Raw genomic sequence first — 23,273 nt, 5'->3', positions numbered from 1 at the left:
TGAGTATTTATTTATGGTCTTTAATGTTGGGAATTCTTTATACTTCCGGATTTCTTGCGTTAATGCTGATGTCTGGTGAAAATTTCATGTGAATAACGTCATCGGAAATATATTTACGTAAAAAAATTGTTGACGCGTCCAATGCTTATTTCCCCCACCGTATAGTTAGGTTTAATGTCACGGAACAGCCACAAAACAAGTTAGTTCTTATAATAGCAGCTAGAAAATGAATCAACATCATCTGCCCAATCAGATTAGAGAATTTAACAGTGCTGGGGTGTAATTATGATAAGTCTCACACACTGATATAAACAGGCATGAGTATGAGTATGAGTATGTGCATGCGTGCATATTTTGATGAATAATTCTAATAAATGTGACGTTCAAACTGAATGGCTATAACAGGGGTTTGTAAATAGAAGGTACAGCGATCATTGAGTATAATTCTTATTTTCATATTTGCTTTTTTTCTCTAGGGGAAACCTGGTCCACCTGGAAATTATCATGTGAGATTTCAGATTATTTCAAACCATCAGATTATGATACAGTCAGAAATGTTTCCTGTTAAGGTTGATTATCGCTACGTTTGTTTATCGCATATCCGGTGCAAACATTTACTATAGATTTCACATTCCTTCTGTTTATGTGTGTGTTCAAATGTTTGTAAACTTATCCGATGCTTTTCTTCCCTCTTAGTTGTCCGTGTCAGACAATATCAGAACCATCAAGGTACAGGGCACGTCGTGCACGATTTTATTATGTTCGATTTTCTACACCAATTCTGTTTGATTTTGTTGCATTTGTTGTTGTTGTTGTTGTTGCAAGTTGAGCATGAATTGTAAAAGAAGAAGCCTTTATTTGTCACATATACATTACAGCACAGTAAAATTCTTTTCTTCATATGGGTCAGTCAGGATACAGCCCCCATGGGGCAGATAGGGTTAAAGGCATTGCTCAGAGGCCCAAAAGTGGACGTTTGTGCAGTGCTGGGGCTTGAACCCCTGACCATCTGGTCAGTAACCCACAGCGTTAACCACTGAGCCGCCACTAGGTTAAAACTGTAAACATAAACGTAAGTAGATAATTGACTATAATATGTTATCAGTTTTGAACATGATATTAAACCAGACACCAGTGAGAACCACCGTCAAGCAAGTTTCCACTGCAATATCAACAGATGAACAAAAGACTGAAGCTCAATCAAGGGGGAATAATTAGACAAGAACTGACTTTGAAATCATTAGAGATGTCTAGAAAATCCCAGAATAACCAAAGATCTGAGTGCAGATGTAAAGGTTTTGCTACAGAAATAACCAGGTAGACTTTACCTGTGGGGCACGGTGGCTTAGTGATTAGGACGTTTGCCTCACACCTCTGGGTCTGGGTTTGAATCCTGCCCCTGCTCTTTGTGCGTGGAGCTTGCATGTTCTCTCTGTAGTTCGGGGGTTTCCTCCGGGTATTCCGGTTTAATACACCAGTTCAAAGACATGTGCTGTAGGCTGACTGGCGTTCCCGAATTGTCCATAGTGTGAGTACGATTTTGCCGTGTCCCAAGTTCCCTAGGATAAGCTCCAGGCTCCACCACGACCCTGTGTAGGATAGGCGGTATTAAAAATGGATGGATTGTACCTCACTGATTATTCTTCTGAATCTATTGAATAACAAACTGCATCCTGTCTACTAGAAACGGATGTGGTATGTATTTTATGTGTTTTTAGGGTGAGCCAGGTGATCCAGGTGAGCGTGGGCTGCCAGGAGATACAGGACTACCAGGACCACCAGTAAGAGCATGAACACAGAGAATATAATGCTCAATAACAGCGCTCTCATGTTCTAACATATACATGTCCCTCTTTCTCCAGGGTCCACCAGGAAAACCTGGACCTTCAGGAGTTATGGACTTTGAAGTGAGTCTTTGACGTGGATTAGTCCAATAATTTAGGTGTTTAGTTGGTTCCATATGAACCATAACGGTGAATGTAAATATGCAACACACTCAGCAAGTAGTAACTATATGAATATTTTTACATTTAGAGCTGGATATTGATGGGCAGTTTCTTTATGCCGTTCTTGTAATCTTGAAGCGTTTAAAAATGTTTGAATTGGGCCGTATAGTGTGTAGTTTATTAGGAACACCGGTATACATGCTCATTCGTGCAGTCATCTAAACAACCAATCACGTGGCAGCAGCGTAATTCATAAAATCATGCGGTTATACTGTAGGTCAAGAGCATCAGTTAATGTTCACATGAAACATCGGAATGGGGAAAATGTGATCTCAGTGGCATGACTGTTGGTGCCAGTGAGAGTATTTCAGAAACTGCTGATCTCCTGGGATTTTCACACACAACAGTCACACAGAACGGTGCAAAAAACAAACAACAAACATCCATTGAGCAGCAGTTCTGCAGGCAGAGACGCCTTGTTGATGAGACAGGGTCAGAGGAGAATGGCCAGACTGGTTTGAGCTAACAGAGCGGCTGAAATAATCACTCTTTACAGCCGTGCTGAGCAGAAAAGCATGATCAATCTGAGAATGCTCAACACGTCAAACCTTGAGGAGGATGGAGTACAACAGCAGAAAACCACTCCTGTCAGCCGAGTACAGGAATTTGAGGCAGTTGAACTGGACATCACCTGGTCTTTTTCCAATCTTCAACTGTCTTGAACAGCTTTATGATTTCATGCATTGCACTGCTGCGACATGATTGGCTGATCATATACTTGCATGAATGAGCAGTGGTGTTTAGGTGTTCCTAATAAAGTGACAGGTGAGTGTAGGTGCAAATTTATTTTCTCAGATGTATAATTGGCTGGAAATTAGCTGTCTTAATATAATATAGATGTGTTTTACTGTCATTCGAGCTTCAGGTGTCAGAACAATGACGTAGCTGATTTATTTGACCTTTTTTTTTTTTATGTTTAATTCAGTTCATTTCAATTCAATTCGAGTGTCCCTACACGACACGTCTTATTTATGTAATTATTACATGCATTGTATAACACGTCTTTCTTTCTTCTTTTTTTTCCTAGCTGAAGGCTAAGTTTAAGCCGTCAAAAATTGTTCGATGTATTACAATCCTGAAGATTTTTTCAAATAATTGTTATTTTTTTAAGGGAGAACCTGGGAGGAAAGGGGAACCGGGAGCTGTGAGTAATCATTCTGATGGCAGGAAAGCATGATTCATAGCTTAAATGCGACACTGACATTAAAGGAAATATAAAGTGTATAATTTGGCTTGTAATGAGCTGTTATATCTGTAGTTAGTGTGACGAATGATGGGAGATTTTTAAGAAGAACAAGAGTTTATACCGTATTCTGTTGATTATCTTTAAAAATATGTATATGAGAAGATATATAAGGTTTTAAACTATTGAATTTTTTTTTTGTTTTGAAAATGCATGTAAAAGCAGTACCATGATTTTGGATGATTGAGTCCATTTAAGTTCTTTTGTGTGGGTTTTAATAGAAAGGAGAGAAAGGAGATCCTGGGCGAGTTGGAGTTTCCGGCATGCCTGGTTTACCCGGTGTTCCTGTGAGTAAATATAGTTAAAAAGCAGTGTACTATATGCAGTTGTCTCAGTATCATAGATTTAGGTCCTATATAATTGTTCTGCATGACAGAAGCAATTTTGAATTATTAATATACGATAAGATTAGATAAGGTAAGATTCTTTTATTGTCATTGCACATTATATTAGCAGCAATCCATTGCAATTCAGCGGCAGATTACTGTTGCAAATCAGTAGCAATCCAACATGCAGTTACGACATATATATATATATATATAAAGAAGAAAACCTTTACCAACACTGAGTCCCCAATAAAATAAGAATGTCTTATTTATGTATGAAGAAATTCTACATGGAAACACAAAATGATGGATTTCAATTTTTCATTTTAGTTGCAATATTTTTCACTTACCATAAAGGAATGGTTCACCAGAAATGTTAATTACTTACTTACAAAGTAAAGTCATGACAGGTGAGGTCTCATATATAGTAAGTAATGTCTTGGGGATAATTTTAATAATCTGATTGTCCATTATAGAATATTCCCAATGAAAGTCACAGTGTTATTAATAGAAGTTCATGGATCCCAACTGGAACACAATGTAAACTATGATGTTGCTGCTGAAATATAATGAGATGAAATATAATAGGGTGTTTATGAGACCATATAGTGATTATATAATGATTTTGCCATGTATTTATTAATAGAAGAGGGTTCTTTTTGCAGGGGAGAATTGTAGTACTTGTTAGTTACGTTAGCCTTATAACTCCAGTGCAAAGCTGACGCCAATTTCAAAATCACGTAATCCATCTTATATACAGATTATATATACGGTCCAACAGATTCTACTTTCTTACAATGTGACTGCTAATACTTGGTGTCCAAAAATGCTAGTTTTGATCTCTGTGTGTCTCGATGTGTAGGGTAAACCTGGTGTAGACGGTAAGCGTGGACTAGCAGGAAAAGATGTAAGAGCTTTAATCACGCCTACTTATATACAGTATATGTTTAACATTTTTTAATTCTGATTTAGCTTAAATATCTGTATTTTCTCACTTTTTTTAGGGACAACAAGGACTCAGGGGCAGTGATGGGAAAAAGGTCTGCAAAAAAGAGCCTGAGTCTATTATTATTATTTATAAAAACGATGTAATATTTAACGCTGTGCCATTTGTTATGGTTACAGGGAGAGAAAGGAGAACCTGGTGTTGGTGTAAGAACTTAAAAAGCGCCAATAATCTGTATGGAATTATATTAAGCTATTTTATTCTGTTCAGATGTAATTTGGGAACCTGTGTGTCTTCTCAGGGTAAAGACGGGCCAAAGGGAGATGTAGGTCCTCCAGGTTTGCCCGGTCCTCCTGTTGTAGTGCCCGAGGTACAGGGCACTTATATACCATTTATTCATTATGGGCTGTATTCAGAGTGAGGAATTAATAAAGAAAATGCATGCATCGGTCATTATTTAATTCATTTGACCACAAAATAGCGGATTAAAAGCGCCATAAAATAGTTAATATTTCACGCACGCACATTACGATTTCATGACCTCGATGTAGTATCTTTTGGCTTGTTGTGCGCACAATCAATTCTCAGCATCCATTATAAAAAAATCATTAAATAAAATTAAAATATTAATGTTTTGGAAGTGCTATTTTAAAAGCTGTGGAATAATATGAGCGGAAGCCATGTAGTTAAATCAAACCTAATTTTCAGTGATAATGTGATCATTACAACTAAGTCTATCCGTGCAGTAGTATATTTGCTTGGGGGACTACTAGACCCCTTAGATATACATATCAAAGCTTGCCTTCTGTTCATGCGTATAGCGTTGTATTAGTCTTTTTTTTTTATATCTCATTTTTAAATCATCTCTTGCTTTGATCTTACATCACATTACATTTGACAACAAAGTCAAAAACTAGAACCGCCTCCCTCAGTCTGGATTTTGTATCCCTGATTTATTTTTCCAGACACCTCTACTTTAAAAAAAAAAGAAAGTCAACTTAAGCCACTGCATAACTCAACTCTGAATATGAGAAACTTTCCCCTGCGTAAATATCGACATAACTTTTTATCTACATAACTTAAGTTGCCGATTCTGAATACTACCCAGTGTGTAATAATGCTACATTTTAAACATGAGCATCAGCCTCTTGTTCACATCTGGTTTATTTAATTAGGTTGCTGTTGTGTTTTGTCTACAGAGTGCCTCAATAGATGATTTGAAAAAGGCATTTCCGTTACCAACGGGTCTTCCTGGAGCGACGGTGAGAGCAAATCATTTATGTTAAAGTGTGTTAAAAAAATGCAAAAAACACATAATGAATATATATATATATATATATATATATATATATATATATATATATATATATATGAGATAAATTACCCAAAATAAAATATGTAGAATACATATTACATCTTTGAGTCTATCTGACATTCGTAAACATGTTTGATATTTCAAATAATTTCCATAATTTCTCCTTTCTACGTGTGTATGTATGTGTGTATACACAGGGTTCTCCTGGCATGAAGGTAGGATATGATTTATGAATAAATATGTAAGTGAAAGACGGTAAGCTACTGTATATATTATTCATTTTGGTCATTTTTGTTAATAGGGAGAAAAAGGAGATCCAGGAGAAAGGGTATATATTGTTTGTTTAAATTAATTATAACAACACCAAAAAAAAAAATGTAGATTTTTTTTTTTTCTCCAATAATTGTGTTGTTTAATAATCATGCTCAGGGGGACATTGGTTTGCCAGGGAGAGGTGTTGAAATGAAGGTACGCTATAGATCTGACTTTTACTATTTTTTTCACTAATTTATGTGAGTAATTTAAGTGTGTTTTAGATAAAGATCAATCAAAACTTACTTTTCAGGACATTGAAGCATTATTTGAATCATTTGGCATTAAGGTAAGCTCCTGATATCAAAATCTCTTGCGACATTTATCACACTTAAGATAAAAATGAATCAAGTGGTCAAGGGTCCATCTTAGGCAACAGGAAAGTTTCCCATAACCAGTAGGACGGTGCATTTCTGCACGCATTGTAATCTTAACCATAAAACTTATTTTTTTCAGCTTTCCCTGCTGAAGGCCTTAATTGATAGGCTACTCCAGGATGGTATGGAGGAACTACTGCATGAAATCAGCACCAAGAAAAGAACCAAAGGACAGAGGATAAACCCCGACTCCAACATCATCTCTGAATACGCTGTAAAGCCGTGTTTTCATTATTTAATCATGTACAGTGCACTATAAAATAGATTTTAATGCTAAATGGCTCATTCACGATCTTATATATAAGGAGTAAAACAGTTAGGGGAGCGCTGTTATAGGAAAATAATCAACGATGGGGTAATGTGATGTGAAGGAGAGTGATGTACAACACAGATGTTTATTATTTTTCTCATACCAGCATGTTTCAATGCGTTTCATTTCGAAACATACTCCGCAGCCAGCAAATGCAATAGTTATTTATTAAGAAATGACACATCATACTTTTTAGCCGTTTTGTAGTTACGTTGTAACAGTTAGTTCCTGTAATCACTTTTGTTATAGCAGCTGTAAACAGTCATTCCCTCACTTTCTCTCGAATTTAACGAGACAGAAAAACGCACGTCCTTTGTCCTGAAGACGTTCCTTCTTTTCTTTTTTTTCGAAAGAAAAAACACCCCAACTTGCTCTGACACTGGAGACTCCTTCCGTAGACATCTCCTTACAGAAAGCGTCACGATATCACCGATGATGTTTTCCTTTGTTAAATAACACCACGTTTTTTATTTTAATCCATTTATTACGAGTCTAAGATGATGCAGAACGTCTACCATACTTACGACAGAAATACCACATGAAATATTAAAATGAATAGAATATTAATATAAACCTGGGATTTGTGAACTGCACTGGACTGTCAGAGCTGCTTTTACAGAAAATGAATCAATACTTCCTGACCAATCCGAATTGAGAATTAGACACACACTGTGCTATGAATATCGTTATAGTTTTTATAGATTCATACATTAAGCAGAAATGAGATGGTTGTTAAATAACGCAAGCGATCTTTACTTGTAGAACTCGGTGAAGTACGAAGTCTCGAGTGAGCCACGGACTGATGGACTCCTGACCGAAGAAGTGGATCTAAATGAAGCCTACCCAGTTAAGAAAATAGTTTTCGATGGTACCTAACGAGGAATATCAAAACTAACAAAAGTTTGCGGTGTAGAATAAATTAGCATAGCTATCCGATGTTGGGTAACGTGACCAAACATTTCTTATTTTTTAGGTTTTACTAAATGAAACAGAAGATAGTGGAACTCTCTGGAACGCCACCGGGTACAATAAAACCGATCTGATCAGAACAGAGAGCAGGATTGAAGTAGAAGAAGAAGAAGGAGAGGCTCTGCTCGAAGCCTTCACAGAAGCACCACCTATTTTCATTACTCAGATTAACACCTCTTCAGACACGGTAAAGCTGTTGCCGTTTTATACAGACACGTGACAAATTAAAGGAAAAACAAACCCAGGGCTCTGTTATGCTGTAGATTGTGGATATTTTGTCCCCTTAGAGGACACTGTAAAAGTTCTTCTGACTGATCAGGTTTAAACCATGATGATGAAATGTTGCTATCCTGATGGGCGTGGTTTGTTCCAGGATGGCTCCGCCCCCATCCATAGGCTCATTGAATGGTTTGATCTAACACCTATGTGAGAGTGACATGTTAGACCATCAACACCAACTGATCATCATCAGTCATCATCAGTCATCTGACAATCATTGGGAAATGCAGTCTTCAGTTCCAGAGACGTGTAGAACCGATGCTGAGGAACACTGAAGCTGTTCTGGAGGCTCATCATGGCCTGATGCCTTACTTAACACACTTTACCTTGGGTTTTCCTTTCATTTGTGACTTGGCTGAGACGGATATTAAAGTAAAATGGAATTGGGTTCATTTTTGGGACGTTGTTTCCTTGTAAATTTGTGCATATTTATGTTTGTGAGTGTGTGTGTGTTTGACAGATGGGTACAACAAAAGCAGAGGTAAGTATGGAGGATGTCCTCCACAGTCAGGAGAACGCAGTGAAGAAGATGTCCGGGGAGAAGAAGAAGGGCCGAGAGAGAGGAAAGGTGCCGCATATCCTAAATTTTTTGCCGAAATAATCAAATATTTTTCATTGGTTTGTGTTATTTATCAGTATAGCTATTAATCCAGATGTTCTGTTATCAGCACAGATATTATATTGTAATAACTATGTGATATCTACACTCTTATAAGAAAAGGGTTCCTTATGAGGATCTCTTATATAACGCCATTTTAAACAATGTGATAAACATTTACAATGTCTATAACGTTCACTTATTCGCATTAAATAGCGTACGATTATATAACAACGGTAACGCCGCTTAAAAAACCTTAATATACGAGTTCTAAATGAATCGGAATAATTTAACCTGGAGATTTTTCTTTTAAGAGTGTAATATAACGAATCCTAAATCACGGGTTCTCAAATGCAGTCCTCGGGGCTGGACTTAAGAACCTCTGCTCTAAAGTAGCTGTGGCTTGGCTGTTAAAGGAGTAAATGATAAACATTTACAGGAATAATCAATATAAAAGTTCATATAAAACCTGGTAATGTAACCTGTCACTAAAATATGACCTACGACAAACACATGAATAACTCAAACGAAAGGCAGTAGTTTGATCTAATTTTATGCGTTTTATGGGTCGTGTTCAGAGTTGTGTTCCTCCTACACAGTGAGAACCGAATACCGAATCTGCACACATCAGTATTCAGACCTCAGACATATAACTACAGACTTAAGTACAGTCTCGGACAGTTGCAGAAAGCGGAAGTGCTGTCTCAGTAATGTGTGATTCTGAACACTTATCACTCTGAAATTAAAAAAAAAGAAAAGAAAAAAGTAAAAGTAGGGAGTGCCCTGTGAGACCAATATTAAATATGTAAAGATTCATTAATTAATAGTATCATCTATAAGGCTACATTTTTTTTTGACTTTGGAAATTTTTTTGAGCTTGAAAGAGACAGTATCTAAATCGGAGAGATTTTTCGTACCTGAATTTCCCACCCACTAGCTAACATGCTCAGAGTTAAGCCCTATCTACCCTACTCTGCATGCATGAGCTCTTAAGCACCTGCGATTGGCTACTGACACTGTGATTGACAGGAGACAGTATGCCCCTCCCACCCTGAGAGCACAGCCAGTTTTGTTCTATGGGACTTCTGGCCCCAGGGGGTGGGAGGTGGGGGTGGGTGGTTGTCTGGTGTTTGCATGTTCTCCCTGTGCTTTGGGGGTTTCTTCCAGGTACTCTGGTTTCCTCCCCCAGTCCAAAGACATGCGTAGTAGCCTGATTGGTATTTCCATAATGTCCGTTGTGTGAGATTGTGCCCTGCGATGGGTTGGCACCCCGTCCAGGGTGTCCCCCGCCCTGTGCCGAGAGTTCCCTGGGATAACCTGGGAAAAAAAAGCAAAGCAGCTTTACAGAAGCTGCTTTGAGACAATGTCTATTGTTAAAAGCGCTATACAAATAAAATTGAATCGAATTGAATTGAAAATAACCTTCAGGCTCCCCGCGACCCTGTGTAGGATAAGCGGTGCAGAAAATGGATGTATGGATGGACTTCTGGCCGTGGATTGCTCTGAAATGTTTGGATTCAAACTTGCAATCTCTTTGAATCCCTTTTCCGTTCTGCCAAATTTTTTTTTGTTTCGCTTTTTTGGTCTCTTACTTTCACAATACATCTGAAGTTTGCAGTTGACATCAGAGGGAAAAAAATCCCTCTGCTTTTGTTATCCCTTCATTTTTCTCATGTTTAAAAACACACTCTCCTGTTTTTAAAGGCTAGACACTAAAAAAAAAAATCTCTGAGGTCGGGGAGCCCACTAAAAAAAATCAAATCCAATCAAATTTATTACCCACTTAAGCCAAGTCTGAGTATGTCTAATTTTCCCAGTATATATATTGACGTAACTTAAAACCCAACTCTGAATACAGCCCTTTATTAGCGTCATAATTGTTTGTCCGTAATGATGTATTGCACCATATATCATAGAGATTTACCTGTGTAAACAAAGGCTGATGATTGGATTGATTTAATTTCTTTTATCACTAATTAAGACGTGATTACATGTTATAACCTTCTGTGATTGTGAAACTCTTAACCAGGGTAAAGGGAATAAAGGACGACATAAACGACAAAGGAAGCGATTGGTAAATGCCCCATTTAAACATGTCTTAATCGAACACATTTCTAACATGTCTAAACTCATCTAACACGTATCCAGATAAATAAACTCTTCCCCAATGTAAACATTTCTGTCTAAATGTCTGTTTAAACTACATATAACATATGTTCAATGCATTCCTTAATTCCTTCCTTAATTTCCTTAACTAGTTCGAAAAGAATTATTCCATATAATATAAACGCAAAAAATGATATTATGAACACGTAAGAGTTCAATAACTGAATTTTCTATAATTGCTTGACTAATCTCACAATCTCACGTTCACATTCTTTACAAATAGCTGCTCTTTATTCATTCTTTCTAAACAGTTCATTTAATTAATGATCAGTTAAATTTTTGTTGATGATCTATGCAATCTGAAACACACCAGACACTCACTAACATCATGTTTAAAGTACGAATGTAAGAACAAATCTTAAATTGTCACTGTTTGTCTTTTATTTGTATATGATTTGATTATTTGGCGGAGTAAGTAAGTTTACACTCTGTTTTGAAGAAAGTAACGTGAGGAATAATTCCCTTTTAACACTGAATTGAAAATAGTAAATACACAGAACTTTCTGAATATAGTCGGAAACTGATTATCTGTGAAGTGCATGAACTGTGACAAATTAGCCTTAATCCAAATTTCATACTTAACATTCTGATTTCATTTCAAGTATATATAATGCTATCGCAAAATAACCTCTTTTTTATTTCAACTATTTTGTTTTTATCATCATATGCCTTATACCAACTCCTGAAAAGGATGTAAGAATGTTTATCCACATGCTTATAATTGTATAATGTCTCCAAACTAAAGGAAGAGCTAGACCCTGAGAAAGAGGAGGAGGAGGTTGAGGAGGAGATTGATGATGATGATGATGGTGATGATGGTGAAGAGTATCAGTATGAATACGAGGTTAGTGGTTTTGCTGTCAGATCTGACATAATCTAGGATTTTAGACACATCTTCACTTCATTTTTATGTCATCGTGCCGAACACACTCAACCTGCCTGTTAAACACCCGGCCAGAAACAATCTTAAGGAAATACTTCACTAATACTTTTAATTGACAGCTAATTTGGTAATTAATAAGGCACAGTTTGTAGTTATCACCAATTTATAAAGAAGACATTACATTCATTAAAACAAAACTAAGACTAAAACCTGATATTTATTTTAAAATAACAGACATTTATTAATATATATATATATATATATATATATATATATATATATATATATATATATATATAAAACCCTGTGACATAGCGAAGGATTTCTGTATCACAATAATGATGGTATACGCCATTAACTGAACTTTCATATTTATAAGATTTTTATGACCTCCTATGGCAAATTCATAACACTGTAATGCCAGAGTTATGTACATTTTCTGTTTGTTGGTCTCTGTGTTCTATTTTCTATAGTGTGTGAGAGAGAGATATATAAATACAGTGCTGTGAAAAGGTATTTGCCTGATTTCTTCTGTTTTTGTGTATATCTCATACTCGAAATACAACATAAAACAAATGCAACCTGAGTGAACACACAATACAGTTTTTAATTTAGTTTTTTTTTTTATTGAAACAAAATAAAACTTTTGGTGTGGCTGTGGTGGAATTTTGGCCCACTCTTCTTTGCAGAACTGCTTTAGCTCAGCCACATTGGAGGGTTTTAGAGCATTTACTGCTCGTTTAAGGTCCTGCTACAGCATCTCAGTCGGTTCAAGTCAGGAGTTTGACTAGATGACTCCAAACTTTAATTTTGCTTTGGTTTTGAGCCATTCAGAGGTGGACTTACTCCTATACATTCGACCAGTGTCTATCAAGTTGCACATGAGAATTCATGTTTCCCTCAATTATTGCAAGTTGCCCAGGCCCTGAAGCAGCAGAGCATCCCCACACCATCACACTACCACCACCATGCTTGACCATATGTATGATGATGATCTTTTTGTGGAATTCTGTGTTTGGCTTATGCCAGATGTAACGGGACCCCTGTCTTCCAAACAGTTCCGCTTTCGACTCACCAGTCCACAGAACATTCCCCTAAAAGTTTTGAGGATCATCAAGGTGTGTTTTGGCAAAATTAAGACGAGCCTTAATATTCTTCTGGGTTAGCAGTGGTTTTCACCTCGCCACTCTTCCATGGAGCCTTATTTGCCCAGTGTCTTTCTGATAGTGGAGTCATGAACAGTGACCTTTATTGATGCAAGAGAGGCCTGTAGGTCCTTTGATGTCATCCTTGGCTCTTTTGTGATTTGATGGATAAGTCGTTGCTGTGCTCTTGGAGGAATTTTGGAAGGTCGGCCGCTTCTGGGAAGGTTCACTACATTGCCGAGTTTTTCCATTTGGAGATAACGGCTCTCACTGTGGTTCTTTGGAGTCCCAGAGCCTTTGAAATAGCTTTGTAACCCTTCCCAGGGTTATTACAATCACCTTCTTCCTCATCATTTCTGGAATTTCTTTCAGTTTTGCCATAGTGTGTTACTGAGTAAGACCTTTTAAGCAACTTCATACTGTTGTAAAAGTTTTATTTAAGTGTTGAATTGATTGAACAGGGTTTGCAGTAATCAGGCCTGGTTGTGTCTAGTCCAGCTGAACCCCATTATGAATGCAGTTTCATAGATTTGGGGAATTAGTAACTACGGGGGCAAATACATTTTCACACAGTACCAGTTGGTATTTTATAACTTCTTTGCTTCAGTGAATAACATTATAATTTAAAAACTGTATTTTGTGTTTACTCAGGTTACCTTTGTTTCATCTTCGATTTTGTTTTCATTTCTGAAACAATGTAGTATGAGATCTACACAAAAACAGAAGAAATCAACATGGGACAAATACTTTCTCACAGCACTGTAGAGAGAGAGAGAGAGAGAGAGAGAGAGAGAGAGAGAGAGATGGGGGGGTGTCTGGAAGTGTAAGAATCTTACAGAACTTTTCTATCACTACAGGATGAGCTCGTTACAGAAGAGACTGTTCTCTCCCATGGGGAGGAGAAAGAGCAGGTAAGAGTAAGACCAGGTGTTTTAACACAGAAGCAATCCAGAGTGTTGATCCTCCATAATGTACTGAGTTAGTGACAGAAAAGGAAGTAGAAGCTGTAACTGCTCATATGATTACACTGAGAAAAACAACAGATAGCTGTGTATTCACAAAGAAAATCTATCTATCTTTATATCTGTCTGTCTGTCTGTCTGTTTGTTTCTCTCTGTCCATCTGTCCATCCCTCTATCTATGTGTGTCTGTCCATCTGTCCATCTGTCAGTCTGTCTGTCTGTCCGTCTATCTATCTATCTATCTATCTATCTATCTATCTATCTATCTGTGTGTCCATCTGCCTGTCTGTCTGTCTGTCTATCTATCTATCTATCTATCTATCTATCTATCTATCTATCTATCCACTTGTTTGCCTGCCTGCCTGCTTGTCTATCTATCTATCTATCTATCTATCTGCTTGTCTTTCTATCTATCTACCTATCTATCTGTCTGTCTGTCTGTCTGTCTGTCTGTCTCTCTATCTATCCACTTGTTTGCCTGCCTGCCTGTCTATCTGCCTGTCTATCTATCTATCTATCTCTGTCTATCTGTCTATCTATCTATCTATCTGTCTATCTATCCACTTGTTTGCCTGTCTGTCTGTCTATGTGTCTGTCCGTCTGTCTGTCCGTCTATCTATCTATCTATCTATCTATCTATCTGTCTGTCTGTCTATGTGTCTGTCCGTCTGTCTGTCCGTCTATCTATCTATCTATCTGTCTGTCTGTCTGTCTGTCTGTCTGTCTTTCTATCTACTTGTCTGTCTGTCTTTCTATCTACTTGTCTGTCTGTCTGTCTGTCTGTCTGTCTGCCTGTCTCACTGCACTGATGCTGACACAATAAAACTAAATGTAATTATTTTTATTCCGTCTCTGGAACACGATGTGGACTCCTCCTTATCCACATTATACAGAAACTCACACAGTGACCCAGTGTGAATGAATTAGACTGAGGATTAGTGTTATTATTAGTTTCTGAAAGCCTAATCACTAGATGACGGAACACACACATCTTCTTGCATGCTTATCACTTATTAAAAACACATCCTATATAACATTTTCATAAGGTTGTGCATTATTTATACTTTATAAGTTTATAATTATATTTATTCATCTCAAAGGGCAGTTCGTTTTTAAGAATTTCCTTCAGCAAGCACTAATATATTGTTATTAAATAATTAATTAATTAACAGAACACTGAATTTTTTTTTATACAAATACAAAAAAAAAAAAATGCACCTTCATCAGCAAAGCTATAAGCTGAGATTAACCCGTGCTGAATATTGTTCATCTCAGACGATCTACACCACCACAGAGCCTTTCCCCTCGATATCAGCAGTCACGCAGCAGGTACTGACGCTCTCTCTCACTGTCTTTATCATACTCATGTGTGAGAGTGTGAAACTGGAACTAAAGCATGCAGTTTGTGTGTTTTTAAAGCCGAGTGAAAGCACGATATCCTCAGAGCTCGATTTACAGGCTACAGAAAAGGTAAGAATAGTGAATGTCTTTCTCTTTCATTTGTTGTGAATGCAGCACCTATAGAAAGTCTACATATCCTTTAAGGAGGTTAATTTTGAAATAAAGACATAGTCTTATTTGGATCTTGTTCAACCAGGTGTTAAGTAAAGTATATGGGGAAAAAAATTCCCTATACTAGAAACACTAAATGTTAGTGTTGATAGCTAGTCAGAAAGGAATGCTATACTCGGACTGGTTTCACCATCAGGTCTACACTACAGACTTTATGTTCAGGTTATGCAAACGAAGGCAAACCTAAGACCTACCTTTGTTGAGATAAGATTTAGCATGCGTAACAATTAACGACTGATAAGCCATTTGTTACTTAGCAAAGCATTTCTGCATTGCGTTACTCATGCGTTAAGCACAGTTTACACAACTGAGGCTTTGCTGCCCCCATTATTTATTTTGGTATTGCACCACGTAAATGCATTTCTAAGTCCAAACATGTGCAGGATATACACAGCAGCATTTTTTGCATAAGCGTAGGCATAGTTAAAAGCAAATATAACTGAGCCTTAAGAAAGAAATATGTAGAAAAAGCTTTTTAGAAAGGACATAGTGGGTTAGTTTTAGCACATTTGCCTCGCAGCTCTAGCGTTGGGTGGAAATCCCACCTCCGCCTTGTGTGCACAGAGCTTGCATGTTCTCTCCGTGCTCCGAGGGTTTCCTCCGGGTAATCCGGTTTCCTCCACCAGTCCAAAGACACGTGTTGTAGGATGATTGGCATTTCCAAATTGTCCGTAGTGAAAATGATCTGTCCTGGTCTTGGTTCTGTCACTACATATGGACGCCCTTGACAGGGTTCTTTCAGGAACTCTGTGAAAGCCAGGAGAGCGTTTGCTTATCTGGGCTTTTCAGGAAAAAGAGACCTGCGGTGGTAGGAAAAAAAAAATCTGAAAGGAAGTCAGACTATAATGCATCATAAGGTAATAGTGTTTAAGGAGTACGTAGGCTTTCTATGGACTGCATTAGTTCAGGAAACGGTGCTGTATCTGATTTGGCTGACGAGGCATGAGGCTTTAGCATGTGGCATGAACTAATATCTTGTCTTTGGAACGGCATTCGTCTCATTTTTCATTTTTGTTGCTTGCTTGGTAAAAATTATATTTCACCCTATAACAAAATCTCGCTCAGCAATTAGAGTTTCAGTCGAAACACATTAATCCACATTAACTCCCAAAAGTATGCAGACATATGCATACTTTATATATATATATTTTATTTATATATATCTCGCCTGTCTTGCTTTAAACCTCTGAGAATTTCACCAGTGTGAACATTAACACAGCATAAAACAAACATAAAAAGGAAAACACTAGACTTAAATGCATCATAATAAAGATAATATAAAACCGTTTGTAAAGTGGTATGAGTGGAACTTCCCAGCATGCATTTGGCACATGGCAAATCAGTTCATGGCTATGGCACGCAGAATGCAGCTACACATCAGCTACACATCAGCTCCACAGCTGGCTTAGCTTCATTTAATCGGTTCTCTCTTTGGATTTTTAACGCAGGAGATCACCTAAACTGTTAGAGGGACACTGTGTGTGTGTGTGTGTGTGTGTGTGTGTGTGTCTGTAAAAAACTGGGAAGTGTTAAAGCAGGGGAAGATCTGACGGGGCCAGAATTCATCGCACAGTGATGATGTCATGCACGTCCACGTCCTTCACGTCCAGAGTGGAGTTGTTTTTTTTTTTAAATAAAATTGAGATATATATGTACAGTCGAAAAGAATCTGAAAACAAACCAGCTCTAGTTTGACCATTTTTGCTATTAGTGTTGTGCATTATAATTTATTTACTGACACAAATGCCGCACTTTCATTATCACTTCATTGTAAGAGTTGTGAAAAATTCATATCAGCTTCAATGGCGACATTTTTGACGACATTTCATTTTCCTCACTGGTTTATTTATTGAAAATACATTAGGGGGGAAAAAGGTTTGTTGGAATCTGTTCACTGTGTTGTTGTTTTCTTTAGTTACGCTAAAAATAAATAAATAAATATGGAAGTGTATTCCTTTTCATGGATGTTTTCACTGGTGAAATTCAATTCATTTGCTTTTTTTGTTTATTCTCTTCATGCACGTGTGTCAGTAAATTTGTTCAGTTTTCCTAAACACGTCTTGGTGTCTTTATTTATTTATTTATTTATTTATTTATTTATTTATTTATTTGTCGTCTGTGTGTGTGTGTGTTTCTCTAATCCTCTACTAACCTTTTTTTTTAACAATTAGAAACTACGGTAACAATTTACAATAACAATACATGGTATAATCATGCACTAATACCTATTAACACTATTAATACCTATTAAGACTTACTTAAAAATGAACTAATGATGAGGTAAGGCATGTACTAATCACGACCTAATGAAGAGCTATCCTTAAAATACGAAGTGCGTCTTGTGAATCCGTGCGTGAATAACGACCTCACGAAGTACATGTTTGTTAGTTAATGTATTAATTAACATGTAGGGGTAAACTAAATCAAATTTCACCCTCGTGGGAAAAGGAGCAATTCCCCGGGCCGTAGCCACCTGTAGGAGTAGCATGTCCTACTCCTACAGTGGGATTTGAAAAGAAGGAGATGGAGAATGATGCAAAACGGCTTGAGATGAAATGATTGGTGTTTATTATTATTGAGTCTTTCCGTGTTTGATAAGGAGGATCAATGTAAATTATGAAAGTAATCCAGTGATGTTTGTGTACGCAGCTGCATGTGGCAAATTATATAAACTATTTGAAGTTATAATAATTATAATAGTTCCTCAGATTTATATAGTGCTTTATATAGTGGGGGGGGGGGTCTCCTCAACCACCACTAGTGTGTAGCATCCACCTGGATGATGCGACAGGAGCCATAGTGCACCAGAACACCCACCACACACCAGCTATTAGTGTAGAGGAGAGAGTGATGTAGCCAATTCAGGGATGGGGATTATTAGGGGGCCATGATAGGGGAATTTCGCCAGGACACCGCGGTCTACTCTTTTACCATAAGTGTCCTGGGATTTTTAATAACCACAGAGGTTTAACATCACATCCGAAAGACCGTGCTGTTTTTACGGCATAGTGTCCCATCACTATACTGGGACATAAACCCCCACACAGACCACAAGGTGAGCGCCCCCTGCTGGCTTCACTAATACCAATTCCAGCTAATTCCAGCAGCAACCTTAGTTTTCCCCAGGAGGCCTCCCATCCTGGTACTGACCAGACTCAACCCTGCTTAGCATCAGTGGGAAAGCAGGTGAGAACTGCAGGGTGGTACTTTTCTACTAGTTGGGAGTAATAATGAAGACTTGAACACATATAGAATTATGTAGCGAACGCCTAAAACGTTAGCTCTATTAAAACTAAAAACTATATTATATTTTAAAGGTGTTACGTTGTTCTTGATGATGATTGGTTCACTCTTGGTATCATCACAATGAGGAGTTTCACGCGGGGAGGAACTTTTCTTACGTTTCCCCATACACACCAAGTTCCTCGCTGTTTCCTATACATTTATCACATTATCTTAACAGATTACAAAAGTATGTGGTGTTTAACAAAGAAAAATCATCGCTGTGACATTTTATGGAAGGAATCTCAGGCGCCAGCTATTGTTAATATTGTTAATGAAAAGTATGAGGAAAAACATTCATTGACAAGCTTTTTTCCCCCACACTAGAATGATGTGATGCAACCAGATGCGAAACGCGTTATTTCTGTATAAATATTACACTACATGTGTGTTTCTCTAATGAGAGTGCCGGAGGTGTTGCTGGAGGCACGTAATCCTCCACAATTAACTGTAGCTTAAAGATCCCATGAAATCAAAATGGAAGTATTGAGGATTTTAGTATGAATATGTTAGCCTTAAGGCTATCTATAAGCTCGTGTGCTCCAAAACAATGCCAAAATTCATATTTGAAGATGTACGCATTCAAACATACCACCGATATGAATCAACAATTTCGATGACATCATTCTGCACTTCAGCTTCTCATCAGATTTTCTGTCCAATCAAATGCTCTCTGGAATCTGTTCGGTCCCGCCCCCAACATTAAAAAAATCCATGGTACTAACTGTCGAGTACGGCTTAGCCCAGGCTATGAGGTAAGCTATCTGCTATTGGCTGTTTAAAAAGGGGGAGGAGCCACTGGATATGTCCCCCCCTGACTTCCTGTTTCAGTGGAAATTACATTAATCAATTAAGTTATCAAATTCCGATCGACAAAACCATGGACAAGTCCCGCCCACCCAAATATTCTCTTTTCACTGGTTGTGGAAGTAAAATGCTTTTGAATTCCTGTTTCATGTTGTCTTTAAGTAAGTTTCAAATTCTGTTCTAATGAGATTCATATGAATACCATCAAAATATTTTTTTTATGTCCGTGAAACTAGTTAGTTCCTGTAATCGTTTACATTATAGCTACTCGTCCCCTCGCCAGCCTTTCTTTTTTCTCTCTTGAAGTTAATAAGGCAAAACATGCAGATTGTCATGTTACTGAGAAACCAAACGCAAAGTGTAACTTCCCCTGTGCTGAAGACTTTCCATGTGGAGGAACGCGTACCGACTGTTACAAAGAGGTGACGCTGGAGACTCTGTCCATAAATCTCCTTACAGAAAACTACCACACCAATGATAATGTACTCATTTCTCGTTACTATAGAAACGATAACATATTACACAGAGCGCATTAATATAAACATATTGTGAGAGCTGCCGTTATAGAAAATTAATCAACACCCTCTGACCAATCAGATTCTAGTGTTCAACAGTATATTGGCTGATATTGATCATCATGAAGGGTTTATGTAGGTTTTTAATTTAACAGAGATTTTACAAAAATTCATTGTAGCTAAGATTAAAAGGCTCAAGCAGGATATACGGTGGTCTGGTGAAGAGAGTTTGTCATTGTGTGGATGTTTTCAGGGGGTCCTGTCCAGTTCTGATGCACATGGAGCGATGCCTAAAGTGAAGAGGAGCGCCCCCTCACCTGATTATGAGGTAATACAGCCTGTGTTTTGGTGACGCTATCAGATGACTCATAGCTCACGATATAAAATAAAACATAGTTATATAAAAAGCAACATGTAGTTTATTATAAACCTCTTCCCCCTCACATTTCCTTTTTTGCAGCCCTCAAATAGTGCAAGAAAGAAAAAGAAACAAAAGGTAAGGGTGTTTGTTTCCTCCTGATGAATAAATAAACAAGGATTTTATCACCCTGTGTGATTGTTACCATTTTCTTCATTCTCATTGTAGAAAAAGAAGCCGAAATACAAGGAGCCAGAAACTGAGGCTGAAATATACAAAGAAACAGATCTTGAAGTTAAAGCAGAAAGAGAAGTGGAGAGGCAGGCTGAAAGAGAGCGAGAGGTGACAGAGTGGGACGTGGAGGATGAAGAGGAACGAAGGATATGGGCCGAACCAGAGCGTGAGCAGAGCTCAGGAGAAAGAGATGAGGAGAGGAGCAGTGAGAATGAGAATGAGGACTGGGACTGGGATGAAGCGAGAGAGAGAGACAGGATGGAGATGGAGAGAGAGAGGATGGAGCTAGAACGTGAGAGAGAGGAGGAGTCGGAAAGGGAGGCAGCCGCGGCGAGAGAGCGGAAGAGGGAGAGAGAGATGGAGCGAAAGGATGTAGTGGAGAGACAGAGGATGGAGTGGGAGATGATGGAGAGGGAGAGGATGGGGGAGGTGGACAGAGAGGAAGACATGAGGGCCCATATCTCTCAGTATGAACTTCTGAAGGTAGGACGTTCATCACACAGATCATGTGATGAGCACTACACCAAAATACATTCATAAAATAAATAAAACTCATTACATGACCATAAACCGTTTACAGTATATTGTTATACAGTATCGATATTTAATGTGAATCATTATTTTCTTCTTAAGGGACCTCCAGGTGAAAATGGTCTACCAGGACCCAAGGTGATTACGAATCTCCCCTTCACTCATATCTCATAGTAATATGTTTCTTGTTTCCTTATTTAGTTCAATCCCACCCACACGTGTGACATCATCCACCCCCTGTTTGCCATGTTGGGAAATTATTACTGTCAATCAAACTGGGCGGGCAGAACAGCAGCCTCACTCCATTAGCTTTGATGTCCTCAGAGCGCTATTTTTATTTTATCACGACGGGGAACGTTTGATCTGAATATTTATAATTCCCTCACTCTCTCATTTTCCATTGCTGATAGCAAACAAAGTTCTTGAAAAACTTTTTTTTGTTACATTTATATAGCGCTTTTCTAGACATTCAAATCTGAATATCTCTGAATGATTTCTAGACGCGTTACATAGTATTGGGGGGGGGGTCTCCTCAACCACCACTAGTGTGTAGCATCCTCCTGGATGATGCGACGGCAGCCATAGTGCTTTAGAACGCCCACCACATACCAGCTATTAGTGGAGAGGAGAGCGTGATGTAGCCAATTCAAAGATGGAGATTATTAGGGGGCCATGATAGAGAAGGGCCAATGGGGGAATTTCACCAGGACACCGTGGTTATACCCCTATTCTTTCACGAGAAGTAATCTGAAAGACGGTGCTGTTTTTACAGTATAGTATCCTCGTCACTATACTGGGGCATTAGGCTCCACATGGACCACAGGGGGTGAGCACCCCCTGCTGGCCTCACTAATACCACTTCCAGCAACAGTCTTAGTTTTCCCCCAGGAGGTCTCCCATCCTGGTACTGGCCTGGCTCAATGGGAAACCAGGTGAGAACTGCAGGGAGATATGGCTCTGGCAGTTTCTGTCTGCTTTCCTTCTAATTAACATCTTAAACTCAGATGGTTTACTTTCCTTACTATGATAACTGCATATATTTCCGTTTAAATTTACCGTTGTATATTATAATTATACTGGCAGTAGTAATTAAATAAGAAGAAGAAGAAGAAGAAAGTGTTATTTGTATATAAGAAGCAGCTAGTAATAATGTGTTTCTGTTGCCTTTTGTGTTTGTACAGGGTGAGATTGGGGAAAAAGGACAAAAGGTGACTTTATTTTAAACCTGATCATAGAAAACAGCTTCTCAAGTTCTATTGAGTCAAATGTTTCAGATCTTTGATTGAAATGTTGATGTGTTCTTAAGGGCGAGCCTGGAATAGGACACCGTGGTCCTGTTGGTCAAGCTGGTCCACCTGGCCAAAAGGTAATGTGTAGCCTTTCTTGTCACTGGGTTGTTACCCTCAATAATATAAGTTTTATAACTTCAGCACATTATTTATTCTTCACCTGGGAAAGTTAGTATAGTGAACTGTAAATTTCCATACTCACTAAAAATTACGTCTAACTTATAATAAGGCTCTGATGATGAGCGGAACCGTGTAGAATAGGACTGTTGTGAAGCACACCACTGTCAATTCCAAGACAAGGGTTGAAGCCAAGTCAAGATTGAGAACAGAAACCATCAAATCTTTTTAGACGCCAAGTATGTGCTTCATTCGTGCATTGCACCAATGTTTAGGCTTCGTTCTAGAAGAAGGAATTACTTCTTTCAGACTTTGTGCATATAAAAAGAAAAGACAACGCAAACATCATTTTTTTTGTTCAAGACCAAGTCGACATTTTGAGAAACAAATGCCCAAGACCAAGACAAATCCAAACGCCAATAAGTCCCAGTCAAGTCCAAGTCAATACAGAAAGCATCATGAGACCGGACTTGTCTTAAGTACTAGTGTAGAATAATATTGTTTTTTAAATTAATTAAAAACAAATTCCTTTATGTTCAAGCCTTGAGATCCTACCTTGAAGAGGGCCTCTATAAGTGAGCTTATTTTTGGTAAATGCAGGTGCTATAGAGACAGAGAAACGTTATGACCTTGGGCACGCAAGCCCAGGTGGTTGAATAGGTTCCTGGCAGAGGTGAAACCATGATCAAGAAGGTGGTTTGCCCAAGGCGAGGCTCAGCCTTTGTACTCCA

At 38.1% G+C, this 23,273-nt stretch overlaps 1 protein-coding gene across 1 annotated transcript in view; it reads left to right on the top strand.

Annotated features, from left to right (window-relative positions):
* col7a1l (collagen type VII alpha 1-like) overlaps nt 1–23,273 on the top strand; it is a 102,654-nt gene that overhangs the window by 62,488 nt on the left and 16,893 nt on the right. The window contains exons 54-83 of the mRNA XM_053650032.1: nt 477–506; nt 697–729; nt 1,719–1,781; nt 1,863–1,907; nt 3,118–3,150; nt 3,471–3,536; nt 4,438–4,482; nt 4,580–4,615; nt 4,701–4,727; nt 4,823–4,891; nt 5,721–5,783; nt 6,034–6,051; nt 6,138–6,164; nt 6,266–6,304; nt 6,402–6,437; nt 6,605–6,739; nt 7,598–7,681; nt 7,809–7,991; nt 8,544–8,651; nt 10,711–10,755; nt 11,593–11,691; nt 13,733–13,786; nt 15,113–15,166; nt 15,257–15,307; nt 20,267–20,341; nt 20,474–20,509; nt 20,600–21,095; nt 21,201–21,274; nt 22,318–22,344; nt 22,443–22,502. Of these exons, the coding sequence (XP_053506007.1) occupies nt 477–506; nt 697–729; nt 1,719–1,781; nt 1,863–1,907; nt 3,118–3,150; nt 3,471–3,536; nt 4,438–4,482; nt 4,580–4,615; nt 4,701–4,727; nt 4,823–4,891; nt 5,721–5,783; nt 6,034–6,051; nt 6,138–6,164; nt 6,266–6,304; nt 6,402–6,437; nt 6,605–6,739; nt 7,598–7,681; nt 7,809–7,991; nt 8,544–8,651; nt 10,711–10,755; nt 11,593–11,691; nt 13,733–13,786; nt 15,113–15,166; nt 15,257–15,307; nt 20,267–20,341; nt 20,474–20,509; nt 20,600–21,095; nt 21,201–21,274; nt 22,318–22,344; nt 22,443–22,502 (2,211 nt within the window). The remainder of the gene's footprint in view (nt 1–476; nt 507–696; nt 730–1,718; nt 1,782–1,862; nt 1,908–3,117; nt 3,151–3,470; nt 3,537–4,437; nt 4,483–4,579; nt 4,616–4,700; nt 4,728–4,822; nt 4,892–5,720; nt 5,784–6,033; nt 6,052–6,137; nt 6,165–6,265; nt 6,305–6,401; nt 6,438–6,604; nt 6,740–7,597; nt 7,682–7,808; nt 7,992–8,543; nt 8,652–10,710; nt 10,756–11,592; nt 11,692–13,732; nt 13,787–15,112; nt 15,167–15,256; nt 15,308–20,266; nt 20,342–20,473; nt 20,510–20,599; nt 21,096–21,200; nt 21,275–22,317; nt 22,345–22,442; nt 22,503–23,273) is intronic.

Source organism: Ictalurus furcatus, chromosome 19, assembly GCF_023375685.1.
Source record: "Ictalurus furcatus strain D&B chromosome 19, Billie_1.0, whole genome shotgun sequence".
Classification (NCBI taxonomy): Eukaryota; Metazoa; Chordata; class Actinopteri; order Siluriformes; family Ictaluridae; genus Ictalurus; species Ictalurus furcatus.
The sequence above is the reverse complement of the archived record's forward strand: the minus strand, read 5'-3'. Positions and strand labels throughout refer to the sequence as shown.